Source organism: Carcharhinus amblyrhynchos, chromosome 14 (genome assembly GCF_965287045.1).
Source record: "Carcharhinus amblyrhynchos chromosome 14, sCarAmb.v2.hapA, whole genome shotgun sequence".
NCBI classification, from domain to species: Eukaryota; Metazoa; Chordata; class Chondrichthyes; order Carcharhiniformes; family Carcharhinidae; genus Carcharhinus; species Carcharhinus amblyrhynchos.
Genome location: NC_137337.1, coordinates 4,936,527 through 4,951,011, shown reverse-complemented (window position 1 = coordinate 4,951,011; position 14,485 = coordinate 4,936,527). Strand labels below are relative to the sequence as shown.

Here is a 14,485-nt window from a genome sequence, read left to right as displayed (position 1 = left end):
GAGTCGTTACAGGATATAGGGTGTGAAGAGCTGTAGTCGGATAGCTATGGGAGTCAGTGGGCTTGTAATGGATATTGGTAGATGTCTCGTATATCAATATCTCCCACTTTCAAAGGGCTGTCTGGACTCAAAATGTCAGCTCTTTTTTCTCTCCTTGTAGATGCTGCCAGACCTGCTGATGTTAAGTTGACTGTCTCTGTGTTGCAGTGACACACTATTCATTTTCATGCAAATTAATACTGAGTTTTTATTTTAATGATGAACTTGCTTAGCGATGTAATGATAACTTCACAACACTTTCCATTTCACTTTTCAAGGCATGACAACAAGTCCAACAAGACAGCTATGAAAGTCATGATACAACACAGAAAGATGCCATTCAGCCCATCGTCCGCATGTTGGCTCTTTGATAGAGCCATCCAGTTGATCCCCCTCCCCTTCTTTTCTCCCAATGCCTTGCAATTTTTTCCCCTGAAATATTTAGAGAATTTTCTTTTTAATATTATTATTGAATCTTTTACCACCGCCTCTTCTGGAAGGACATCTCAGACCATGATACGTTCGTGTAAGAAAATAAAATCTCATTTCTCCACTTGTTCTTTTGTTAATTACATTAAGGTATGTGTCACAAAAGAATGCGTGAAAAAACATCAGAAATAATTTGATCAGCTGGTAATTACTCTGTGGATTATGAATGAATTCACACCACAACTATGCCAGTGTTCATTCCTGGATAGTGTTGATTTTGTCTATATCCTAGTGGTGTCAATATCCTTGACAACGGAAAGGGAAATAAAAATGGCAATGAGGAAATCATGCTTTAGTCATTATAAAGACTGATACACAAATAATGGTTAGTTTCTGAACAACAAATGGTGTCTGTGGAACCACACCATAGCAACATCCATGGCGTAATTCACCGATGCCATATGCCCCCTACCACTGCCAGTGAGAACGGACAACTTGGTTCTCAGCCAAATCTGAATTTACAGCAGTGCGGAACTGGAGAATCCCAGCTGCACACAAGGTCAAAGAATTCCGGCCCATGTCTTCAAAAGAGGAGAGTGGAGGAAAGTTGGCAAGAATTTGTTTTTTAATGTTTCTTGATTTGCCATTGTAATATAGAAGGTGGTTAGCAGGCAGTGACCAAGGGGAAACAACTGATAGGAAATGGCTGCTGGGAGATAATTGATTAGAAGTAACTGATAGGAAGTGATTATTGGGAGATGATTAACAGGGAGGTGATTGTCTCAAATTAATTTACGCAGGCCAGTAAAATCCCATGAAAAGACAAAGATTTCATTGACTGCATCATGTCTGAGTTTTCACCTAGTTTTGCTTGTGGTCAGAAGTTGCTGCTTGCACTGTGCGAAATGAAGTAGCAGGCCTAGACTTTGTGACAGGGTCTCCATCCAGATTGGAGGTCAGACTTGGGAATGACAGAGAATGTACACATGATTCAGGCAACAAGTCAGGTTGTGAGACTGAGTGCATCTGGATGGCAGCACTCAACCTGGCACTGGAGACAAAGGGGCCTTTGTTGGAATGGCTAAATGGGCGGTGCATCTGTATACTGCTCAGGATTGGCACCGAGTACCGACTGCTGATTGTCATTCCCATGTGATGCCATGAGCTCAGTGATGTGCCAGCTGAGTGCTGGAAACTGAAGGATTTGAGTGGTTGAATGTCCGGGAGCTTGACCTGACTGGGTAAGATAATGATCGAACTTTGCGGATTAATGGCCTTCATCGCACTCTTGAGTGTTTTCAACACCCTCTGAGTCTTTTGTTTCTCTTTCCTCTGGCGTGTTTCCTCCTTGTGGAGTTGCTCCCGTTGATCTCTGATCATCTGATTCCTGGTGTCAACAAGATTCCTGTTCAGCTCAGAATTGGGATGAAGGGAGAAAGGGTCCAAATAGATAAGGAGGAAGAACATAAAACATGAGACCAAAAACATGAATTATTATATGTTTTTGTTTAAAACAGAGCACAATCATATATAACTGTTTGAAATTCTACAGCAGGAGTGAGGGGGAATACCTTGCTGCAAATTACGTAAAGTGCTCACTCTGAACCTCCATGATTGGATACCTCCAACATTGGAGAGGTGAGGACAATATCTCTTAATTCTCATGGCACAGGTACATGCATCCAAGGCAGTTGGCCATTGAGAGAATAGCTGACTGCGGGGATGGAGATACAGGGATTATCCAGAAGCGTCTTTATTAGGGGGCTATATTTAAATTCGTACAACTTAAATTTTAACATTTTCCTTTGGATCTCGCTTGTCTCTGAGTCATTTCAGCATGACAAGGCACATAATTGGTCATATTTTAAGTCAGTACCAACTTTGTATGTGTACGCTGCATCTTCATCTCCATTTCAAACCTGAACCCTTTCCGCAGGGAAAGAATAACTAGTTTGTCCCTAAGCTATTTATTTCCCCCATTAAGATTGCTTTTCTTTGCCTCCAAAAAGTATGCATTTTATGCAAGAAAATACAATGTAATTTTAAAAAGATGTATTTGAAGAAGTGGGAAATTGTAGTTTTTTTTGGGGATGGCTGGTTGGAATGCAATCTTTACGCAGGCTTGTATTTTCATTTGTTCCCACATTCAGAATGTGTAAGATTATGCACAAATTCTGTAGAATACACATCCCTTTTAAAACAAAATTTGAAATGAATAACTTACTTTAATGTTTCTTTTTAAATAGAACAAAAAAATGCCATGGAAAGGGTAACATAACATACAGTGTTTCTGTAGTTAGCCTCATCTTCTCTCTCCTTTTTTTTGCTCTCTAGTTGACTTTTACCCTCTGGTACATGTCACCTGATTTATCAAACTCTATGGTTCCTGAGGCAGTGTGAAGCTATTTTGAAAAGAGATAAAAATAGTTTAGTGTGTAACAGGTAGTTGGGGTACTAGGGAATCAGGTATATCAGTTTCTCTCTTTTAAAATCTGCTTACCGTTCATGAGTAGACGTGGAATGTGTTTTGTAAGCTTACTCTTAAAACAGATAGCTACCTGCATAGTTTTATTAACGTTTACAGATCATGAAACAAATCCCAATGTTTCAGTCATGAAGTATCAGGGTGAAACCTAAAATTAGACTTAATCCCTCATTTTCCTGGTACGCATTTCTTAAGTTCTGTTTTTGCCAATGTGTATGCCTTCCCTCCTCCCCTGAAAGCAAACTGGTACATAGTTCCATTGCGACAAGCATTTCTCTGCAGAAACAAATATGAAGTGTTGCAACCTATAGAGCTACAAACTAAGAACTGGGAAGTGGGATGCCACGGGCCATTTAATTGCCTTTTACTTCAGTGGGACAGTAATATCTAGCTGGATAGGAGGGCCTGTAAAATCCTGGCTATTGTTTCCACCTCTTTCAAATGATCATTCTTCATGGTTGGCCCCAGATGATTTGTGTCAGAAGGCTACTTCACCATGACTGTCGCAAGGTAAGGAGAAGACAGTTTAGCCCAGTTGTTCATCCTTCCATGAAAAAAAATCATTTCATGACAGCTAAACCGAATCCAAAACCAGGGAACCTGGGAGACGTTTCCTGTCAGTAGCACATTGATGCTACATTTAATTTCCTCCAAGACCTTCCCCAGCATGGACTGAACCAAGAATATTCTGCTTTATGTCAGCCTTGGCTCAATAGTAGCAATGGCTCCTGTAAATTAGAATGTCATACACACATCAGTCCCTCTGTCCACACCTTCAGCATATCATCTCAGTTGATCTTTTTGAGGTTTTCTTTCTGGTGAGATGTTAAATGGAATCCTTGTCTGTCCTTTCAGCTGGATGTATTTTGTGTAATTTGAAAAAGAAAAGACAAGTCCACCCAGCATCCTGACCAATATTTATCCCACAATCCACATCACTAACATATGTTAATTTATTGAATTGCTGTTTTTGAGATCTTGCCAAATACAATTTTTTTCATTGTTTACTGTTTTATAACAAAAATTGCAGTACAAAAGTGCCTCATTGACATGGAGAGAGCTCCTGAGATTACAAATGGCATTGTGTAAATACATGTTCTAACAGAACAATGCATTCATCTCCTGCAGTAATTATTCCTTTTAAAGGTAACCTAACCCAGGAAACCAATGAGAGACTAGGTTGGGAATTCACCCTAGCAAGCAGAGATTTCTGTCCCAGAAACATCTCGGGAACTGGCTGCAGCTACAAGGCTGCAAACATCTGTATAGCCTTTACCCCAAAATAAACATGTTGTTGTCTTTCGCTTAACTGGTGAATGAGAATTATTACATCCCTTGGGAACTCCTCATGGCTCCATTAAAGGATAATTTCCCTTTTATTTTTACTGTTGGCTGGCCTTCATTCAATGCCTCTGCATTCAGATGCAGTTGAAATTGTCCACATTTCCTTCTATCCATCTCCAAAAATGTACCTGCCCTGACTAAAACAAATTTCCCTCCAAGTCACGCACTGGGTGGAATTTTCCCATCCCACTCACCATGGGAATTGTAGCGAGTGGGACACGGACCATGCAAAGGTCTGCTAAAATTGGGCAGATTTTCTGGTCTTGGGGTGAGTGCAGTCAGAAAATCCCGCCCACCATCTTAGTTTGGATTCAAGTTACTGTTTCTTCATTGTTGCTGTGTCAAAACCCTGGAATTCCCTAACTAAACTGAATGTGTACTTTCACCACACCGATGGCAGCAGTTCAGGGGGAAGACCCAACCCCATCTGAAAGTCAACTAGAGATGAGCAATAAATGTTGTTCTCGCTGGCAATGCCCATGGTCCCAGAATGATTGTCTTAAAGAGCAAATTCATCCCCTTCTGAGAGAGAGAGAGCGACAAGTTGGTTGAACAGTTATCAGTTTTTACAGCTGAACAACCTCTCTGACTCTACTGTGAACATCAAAATAAAACTCAAAATGAGTGAAAAAAATTGAACTGTTGTTGATCTTTTCCTTTAAAAATAATAAAAAATGTGTTGTCTTGCAGTGGGAATGGACAAATGTAACTAGTTATTTAATCCCTCACTCAAGGAGTGTGTATCTGACCTCCAGTATGTTCTTACTGTTGGAAAGGAAGTCTGTTCTAAACACAATCCATCAAAAATTTATTAAAGGGATCCACGCAACACCAACAAGGCCAGTATTTATTGCCCATCCCTAATTGCCTTTAAGAAGGTAGCTCATCTTCTCGAATATAGTTAAGTGGTTTGTTAGTCCACTTCAGAGGCTTGCACTGATTATCTAGTGATATAAGTTCAAATCCCACAAACAGATCAAAAGAAATAGGACCAAGAATAGGCCATTTGGCCCATTGAACTTGCTAGGATCATGGCTGATCTAACTGGGGCCTTAAATTCTCATTCCTGTTTGCCCCCACCAGAGCCCCCCAAAACATTTAATGCCCTTGTAGATCAAAATTCTGTCTAAATGGGGAATTTAAATTTAGTTAATTGAGTAAATATAGAACAAAAAGATGGTCTCAGTAATGGTGATTCTGAAACTGCGGGATTGTTAGAAAAAGCCAGCAGGTTCACTGATATCCTTTAGGAATATTTTCATCCAATCTAGACGTATTCCAATGTGTTGACTAATAGTCCAGTATTATAACCACACTATCAGACCTTATTCATCCTGAAATTCCTTACCTGTAGTCAATTGCACCAGTGTTGTCCCTGTCAAGTTTGCTGAGTAGTTCCTGAACCTGGACGAGATCCAGTGGGATGTTGAATTGCTGATGGAATAAGATTAATAACAAAGGAATGGGAGACACTGAAAAATACATTGTCATTATTGATATATTTCTATAGAAGAGGTTACAGAGAAATGGGGATTTTAGTGCAATTAGCCCACATTGGCACTTTCCCTCCTAGTGAGCCAATAGTTGTGTTCTCTACTCTTGATGCAGTTTATGTGGAGTAGGCAGGGAAAAAAACCAAAACAAATTTAATATGATATCCTGTTGCTTTGGAATGCCTAAAGGAGGAAGATCCACCAACACTCAAGAAGCTCAATGCCATCCAGGACAAAGCAGCTCACTTAATCTACATCCCAACCAGCTTAAATATTCATTCCCCCATCACAGCTGCAACATAGCTGCATAGGTACACAGCAGCAAATCAGCAAAACTTCTCAACAGCTCATGCCAAACCATGCCATTTACCATCTAGAAATACAAGGACAACAGGTGCATGGGAATACCACCACTTGCAATTTCCCCTCCACGTCGCACATACCAACCTGACTTGGTAACACACCATCACTACATGAACTAAGTGGTTCATGGAAATGGGTACCACCAGCTTCTCAAGGGCAATTAGGAATGGAACAATAAATGCCAGCATTGACTTCATCATATGAATGAATATACATTAAACAAAAGAGTAAACCATTTAGCCACTTGGATCTGCTCCACAATTCATTTAGCCACGGCTGATCTATATCGTTAACTCCATTTGCACATTTTGGCTCTGTTTTGGGTGTACATACACCAGTTAGACTGGAGAAGTTTAATAAGGCAACTCACCACCACCTTCTCAAGGAAAGTTAGGGATGGGCAATGTTTGGCCAGCCAGCAATGACCACATCCCATGAATGAATAAAAAAAACCTTCACTAAACTTGTCTGACAAAAAATCTTTGAATCATAGTTTGAATTTTTCAACTGACCGACCCAGTCTTCTCATAGAAGATAGGAGCAAGATCATGGCTGATCATCCAACTCAATAGCGTAATCCTGCTTTCTTCCCATAACCTATTGAAAGGAGAGAGTTCCAGATTCCCTTTACATCTTATGCTGAAGAAGTGCTTCCTGACATCACCGCTCAGTTTCATGGCTCTAATTTTAAAGTAGCTGCTTTTACTTGTATTTATAATTTATTTCACAGCACCACAGTATATAAATCAATATTAAAATGACCACACCTACAATTCCATAGTGTTGGCTTTCCAAATTGTAATTCTGAATGTAATTTTTTTTTTGGTTCTTAGGATGTGTACATTTTCAGAAGTTCAAACATTTTCAGCAGTTCATTTATGTGAGAATCACCCCAAACCTGTAATGCTTTCTTGAAGTCAGAGACAGGCACACTCATATTTCCAACTTTGTCCATGTTTCGGAAGAAATCGGAGAGTCGGAGTTTGCGCTTGTCGAGGTAATTCTGTTTGCAAACAATTGAATAGCGGTCAAGAACAATGTTAGACTATTTAGTAGCTTTTTCTTTCTCTTTGCTTCTTTCTTGAAGGATTTAACACACCAGCTTTGCTGAAAAAATACATATTTTCAAAGCTTTTTGTCTTGCACTGATCAGGATGGATCACAAATCCCAAACTATATTATGAAGTCCGACTAGACCCCAATACTTCTATTTTGACATTAGTGTGAGGATCAGATGTTTCACCCCAGGTGTGATTCAGTCGGAAGCTTTTATCAAACAAAACGTTATTTAACAATACAGCTTAACTATATAAAAAAAATTAGCTTAACATTTACCAATTGAACAATATTTGAACATGACAAGATGTAGTTTTTAACTGTTAATCTATCTCTCTTAGTTCCAATTCAACCAGTGTTCCTCTCATATACTTAAACTCCTCTTTAAAATCAGTGAGCGACATACAAGCTTACATGCTTGTACTTGGGCTGCCAGTCCTCAAACCTCCAGAACACCTCTGGAGAGAGAGAGAGATATTGTAGCAGGTCCTAAACAGTAGCTTCCAGAGAAAGAGAGAGAGACATCTCTTGCTTTTTCAGAACCCACTGGTAACTGCCTGCTTTTCCCTGTAGGCACATGACTCTGTCAATCAATCTAATGAAAATCCTCCTCTGAAACCCCATGAGAAAACCGAAATAAACAAAAATGCATTAACTCTGACGAACACAAACATGTCCCTAGCTAAAATCACTCATCAGCCTGCATTCTCAACATGAAAGCTGCCTGATGCCCAAACAAATTGGCACTGTGTAAAACAGAGCTGAATTTTAAACATAGTCCTTACAAGAAACATGATATAAATGCATTTCTTGAAGGCACTGTATCATCACAAGGGCAAATGTGTGGACACCAGTGTGAAGGGAAACAACTTTGTGCTGTATGAGTAAACAGTGTTGATTCATTGGCAAGTGGACTCTGATTGAAGAAAGCATTGTCTCCATTTGTATCTTCAGCAATACCCAAGCTCATACTACCAAATGACTACATGTACACTGGCTGTTGTATCAAGGTGGGAGATAATAATGTTGGGTAATGAAAATGATAGTTTCCACTATCAGCATCAAATACTGCCAAGTTAGATATAGCACAATCGGTGGCACAGTAAAGCCCCCTTATTCTGACCCAATCACAGCTCAGTCAGGTGCAGTTATGCAATGTTAGATTCACTGAGATAATTGCAGATAGCACTCTTAGAACGAAAGAAAATTTCCATCCCTTTATTGCCAGCAGTTCTCCAAAGTGGGAATTCCACCCAAGTGAGGAAGAAAGTCCTGCCCGCTGTCAGTCAATGTTCATTAGAGCGCAAAATGGCAGTGTGCTTGTCAGAGTCAGCAGAGATGTGCAGCCTCGTCAAATCCCTACCATTCCAAAGATTCAAATATTTAGTTGTCGATGCTCTAGTGACTCACTTTGGGACATCCTACCATGTTACAGGTGCAAATGTTTATGAAATGTGATGAAGCCGGAGGAGTGGAAATTACTTACAATGTCAGTTAACACCAGGGCCAGAGGAAAGTTTGGTTGTTTGGTGAGAATGGGGTGAAGGAAGAATTGATGATTACTGATTTAGAATTACAACTGAAGGGATTGGTGTCCAAATTTTCCGATTTTAGCCAAATAGGAAATATTCCACCTCATAATTCACCCCTTCTATTTCCACCCTCTCGTGCATCCTGGTTTTAATTGATCCAGTGTCGGTGACAGTACTTTCAGGTGCTTAGGCCTTAGCTCTGGAATTCCCTGCTTATTTGCTCATTGGTACAACTTCCTCATGAATTAGAAAATTATCAATTCAATTCCCAGTCCCCATCTTGAGCACATCTCTGCTGACACTCCAGACAGTACAGGGGGAATGCAGTATGGTTAGAGGTGGCATTTTCAGGTGAAACAATAAATTAATGCTCTATCTGCCTATCCCAGTGGATGCTAAAGATCCAATGACAATTTATTTAAAAAAGTACAAAGAATTCCTCAACCAACATCACCGAACAGATTAGTTGCTCAGTGCAGTGTATTGGGTACAATTGGGTTTGTCTGCCATCTTTGTCTACCAAGACAACAGTGAGCACACTTGAAAAATAACATTATTGAATGTGAAGCACTTTGGCACATCCTGAGGATGTGAAAGTCGGAGTCTTCAGATATATGCAAGTTTTTGTTTAGCTGAATCGGACTCCCTTCATTGAATGTACTTAATAAGGATCTACATTGCTAGGCTCTTCTTACCTGGATCACTTTCATTGGATCAGGTCGACGTGGTAGGCTCCCAACATTGGATCCTCCAATTCCTTTAGTTTCAAATTGGAACTCTGGATGGTCTTGAGTGATGTTCCTCAGTAACTCCATGAAGGTTTCATTCACCAATACATTCTGCAAACAATGAATGTTTCTGTAGTTCATTGGCCACAAATAATTCCAAAAGACATGTGCTGTATTTTTTACCCCTCGATTATGTTGAGTCTCTTCATTCCTCTGTTGATTTAAGCTAGGTATGATGAAAGGTCATTGATTGGGAAGGTAATATCTGCTCCTCACTGACATTGCCTAACCTGCAAGTGCATTTCCAGCATTGATGTATTTTTTGTTGGGTTGTCCTTTTCTGCATTGTCTGAAATATCTGGATTTCTTTGGTTGTGAGCAGAATTGTACTCAGAACTCCAGATGTAGATGCACCGGTACTAGATGTAGACTATTTATTTCCTCAATCCGGGGATTGATGCTCAATCCCATTCACTATACACTCCGTGATCTAATTGATTGCATTGGCCATGCTAATTTCTCGCTCAGTGAACCCAGGCGCCGGAGTGTGGTGATGACAAGGAGAATTTCACAGTAACTTCATTGCAGTGTTGATGTAAGCCTACTTGTGACACTAATAAATAAACTTTAAACTTTACTTTTGATTCTTTGATTGTTCCTCATTTCTATCACACACTGCACCAATGCCAGTTGCCCTCCTTTTTGTTTCCTGCAGCCTACATCCATATTCTATATTATAACTATTTACTTCCTTCTAACTTCCACTGAACATCAATCAGACTCCCTTGTTGCATGCACTCCTCCACTGCCTGGTTTTCCTGTATTTGTTGTGAGCAGGCAATCCAAATTGATGGACAGTAATATGAAAAAGCCAATCACCTCAGTATGTGAACCGTATATCATACTAGTTTGGGCATTCCAGCTTTTATCCAATACTGTCCCAAATCATGTAAACAAAGAATAAGGCTTACTTCGATGCTGATCTTTTCCAAATTTGATTTTTCATTCTTCCGCACAACCTCTAAAAGACGCAATGCACCATCCACTGTTATAGGATTATTGGACAGCTGAAATAGGAAAATAAGATTAATCAAATGGTGGTTAAATTATGACTGACTGTTCAGTTTAGTGCACCTTTATATTAACATGAAAACAAACAAAGTGATTGTCATAGATAGTAAATAATGTTCTTTAGGGACTTTAAATTTACCAATGACTATCTTATATTTATGGACCCTAGTTTTGGACTCCCCACCAGTCTAAATATCTCTGTATCTGCTCGATCAAGTAATTCAAGAAATAATCAAATCATCTCTGTTCTCTTTTTCAGAGTAAAAAGTCTGACATTTTACTGTGTCAGACTTTTTACTGTGTTTACCCCAGTCCAACGCCAGCATATCCACATCATGACTCTTTTTCAGAGGCAAGAGCTCCAGTTTGTTCAGCTCATTGAATGATACAGGGCAGAAGAGGCCCTTCAGCCCATCGAGTCTGCACTAACAGGTGAGAAATATCTGACCCCCCACATAATCCCATTTACCTGCACTTGGCCCATAGCCTTGAACGTTACAACATGCCAAGTGCTCATCCAGGTACTTTTTAAAGGATATGAGGCATTGTTATTTCATGCTCTCTCAGGTCCAATGTCATTTAAAAAATGTTTTTTGCATTTTCTCCAGCAATGTTTGATGTTCCAGCTAACAACTTCTTTTAACCTCGTAAATCTGAACCTGGATTCAGCAGCATCAAGAAATTCCCACCAACACTATTTAACATTCAGGTGAGTTGCTGGTAAATTTTTATGAGCTATTTCTGATTTAGAAATTCATGAAGATTTACATAGTTACTTAAAGTTGGTAAAATTTACACAGATAGTGTGGCATGTGTGGTCTAGGCTTTCACTTCAAGAATTCTGCTTAGATCAGCTGTTCCAGTCATAATTGCTGTAGTTTCTATTTGCCCTTGGCCTGCAGCATGACAAGGCGAATGACCAGAGGAGGAGAAACTGAGGGAAGAAAGAGAAGGGGGAGATGGACTCTCAGAGGCAGGCCATATTCATTCAGGATGCTAATGGAGCAATTCCCAACTCACCCTCAGCCAAGAGCAGTGTGTTTCTACTAGAAGGAGCTCAGTCAAGTCTACTAGCTTTTGTAGGCAGACATGCAACCTCAGAGCAGAATGAGTACAGCATTGCCAATGGCTCTAAAGTTGACAATAGCCATGAACCTCTTCCCTGTAGGTTCCTTCCAGATTACAGCAGGCAACATTTCCAATATCTCATAGTTCATCATACACTCTTTGTATGAGAAAACTCATTGATATAATGGGGGCAAAGAGAGGATTCATAACATTTTCTCTTCCCAGATAGAAGCAGGCAGAGTGTGCACATGGTTTCATCAGGATAGATAACATCCTGCTGGCCGTGAGACTGATAACAATGCTGAATTATCTGTGATGAACCCATCGCCAGCAGCTAAAGTGTGAGTATTTCAAACTGAATTCATGGCAGATCCTAGAACCAGTGAGAGAGGTTTTCATTGCATCAGCCCAAGCAAGATTTCAATTCAGGAACTCCCTGAGCCACCCAGCCCTCTGCCTACATTTCTCTTTGAGCGTGAAATGTTCACAAATTCCACCAGCCTTCTCTCCTCCATTGGTGACCAAGGTCTTGAACACAAAAATTCCCTCCCCAGTCCTCTCTGTTCCACCATCTCTCTATTTTCCTTCAAGACATTCTTTAAAAACAATCTTTAATCAGGCTTTGGTCACCTGACATGTCTTTGTGTCAAATCTGATAGTGCCTCCTATGAAGCACTGTGGGTCACTTTGACATGTTAAAGGTTCTACATAAATACAAGTTGTTGTTACATTGTTTTTGACCTTACTAACTTGCAACCACATTACTCAAAACAAAACGTACACACAAGATATTAACATTATCATTAATGTCCAGCCCTTTACACAACATGTTGACCCCCTCGTTGTTGATGTGGTTGGTGTCAAGTTTGAGTGTGAGCAGGGTGTTATTGAATTTCAGAGTCTCTCCCAAGGCGAGCACTCCTTCATTTCCAAACCCATTATAAGAAACATCAAGGACCTTCAGGGTGACGTTCATCTAAAAAAAGAAGACAAGCTGTGACTGAATGAAAATGACAGACTATATTTAGTCAGTCTGTAACATCAACAACATTACTCCAGTGAAGCTATAAATACAACTAAAGACCACTGTCAGCTATCACCAGCAGTAGAGTTGTTTTTCCCTGAGTCTTTAGGCCATGATTAATTATCCATGAAGTTGAGAAGTATAGGCAGAGATGGAAAATCTGTATTTTTCCTTTCTGTTCAATGAGAGAAGGCAAAACAACATTCTAGGACTATGGGTGGCACGGTAGCACAGTGGTTAGTACTGCTGCCTCACAGCACCGGAGACCTGGATTCAATCCCTGGCTTGGGTCACTGTCTGTATGGAATCTGCACGTTCTCCCTGTGTCTGCATGGGTTTCCTCTGGGTGTTCTGGTTTCCTCCCACATTCTGAAAGATGTGCTGGCTAGGTGCATTGATCTGAAAAGGTGCTGGAGTGTGGTGACTAGGGGAATTTCACAGTAACTTCATTGCAGTGTTAATGTAAGCCTTACTTGTGACAAATAAATAAACTTTAACTTTTATTTTCTCCCATCCAATACAGTGAATCATTCTACTGAAATACACCCTTTAGTTTTCTTTTCACCTTCATGCATAGAATCGTACAATCTAACAGCACAGAAGGATCATGTCTGTGCTAACTCTTCAAAGGAGCTATTCATTTAGTTCCACTACCCTCTGCAAATATTTCCAAGTATATAAATTCCCTTTTGAAAGTTATTACTGCACCTGTTTCCGCTCTCCCTTCAGGCAATGCATTCACAAATAAAGAGATGCTATGCTGGTTTTCCCACCTCGTGCGATTTTACTTTTCATTTAGGTCAATATCAGCTGAGGTGTGAAACAGTTGTTTCTACCGATCCCAGGAGTTTCTTGCATGGTACATTATTAGATTCCTATTAGTCCCTTTATATCTGGAAACAGGTACAGCCACTGTAGGCTGACATATTGCAGACCTGCCTGAGGCAGTGGAACTGTACTTCAACACGAGGTACTCTGTCTTCAGAAGAAGAAAGAGGGGAGAAAAGTAAACATTGGCATCAAGTGTATGTTCTCACCCGTAACCCTGCACTCAAAGCCACTGCACCCTCTGTTTGGATTTGGTTCCATCGTAGATTCAGTATTTCCAAACTTTCATTGGTTGCTTCAAGCAAAGAAAGAGAAATGATATTAAAGCACTTCAAACACTCCATTTAAATTGTAACCACTGTTAACAATTACGATTAAAAGTACCAGTTAGACCAAAGCAGACTGATGAATTCCAATATCAGTATGAAATCCAATGTGATATCAAAGTGGCATTGTGTCTTTTCTGGTACCAGTATCTACATGAAGCAGCACATTTAATATATTTTAATAATTCACAATAATTCTATGTTATCTTACGATTTTCAGCAGTCTTAGCTTCTCAGCGATAATGTGCTCACTGACACCCAGTTTGGATTCCACTGAGGCAACTCAACTCCTGACTTCATTACAGCCTTGGTCAAAACAAGGACAAAATTGCTGAACTCAAGAGGTGAAGTGGTAGTGGCTGTCCTTGACATCCAGGCAGTATTTGACTGAGTGTGACATCAAAGAGCAGTAGCAAAATTGGAGTCAATGGGAATCAAGCTGGAAAACTCTCCGCTGGATGGGGTCATACCTGGCACAAAGGAAGATGGTCATGGTGTGGATTGCACAATGTTCAGCAACAATCGTTGGCTCCTCAAATACTGAAGCAGTCTGTAGATAGGCAGTAGGATTCAGGTTTGGGTTGATAAGTGGCAGGTAGCCTTTGTGTCTCCAATAAGAGAGAATCTAATCATCTCCCCTCGACATCCAATAGCATTATCATTGCTAAATCCCCCATTATCAGCATCCTGAGAGAGTTA

General features: G+C 40.1%; 1 protein-coding gene across 1 annotated transcript in view; it reads right to left on the bottom strand.

Moving 5' to 3' along the window:
- Nucleotides 1–1,329: 1,329 nt before the first annotated feature.
- The window catches only part of LOC145352340 (uncharacterized), a 31,636-nt gene continuing 18,480 nt past the window's right edge, over nucleotides 1,330–14,485 (bottom strand). The window contains exons 7-13 of the mRNA XM_080202096.1: nucleotides 13,670–13,755; nucleotides 12,390–12,584; nucleotides 10,441–10,536; nucleotides 9,437–9,580; nucleotides 7,052–7,156; nucleotides 5,646–5,731; nucleotides 1,330–1,873 (exon numbers count right to left, since the gene is read on the bottom strand). Coding sequence (XP_080058222.1) covers nucleotides 1,330–1,873; nucleotides 5,646–5,731; nucleotides 7,052–7,156; nucleotides 9,437–9,580; nucleotides 10,441–10,536; nucleotides 12,390–12,584; nucleotides 13,670–13,755 — 1,256 coding nt within the window. The remainder of the gene's footprint in view (nucleotides 1,874–5,645; nucleotides 5,732–7,051; nucleotides 7,157–9,436; nucleotides 9,581–10,440; nucleotides 10,537–12,389; nucleotides 12,585–13,669; nucleotides 13,756–14,485) is intronic.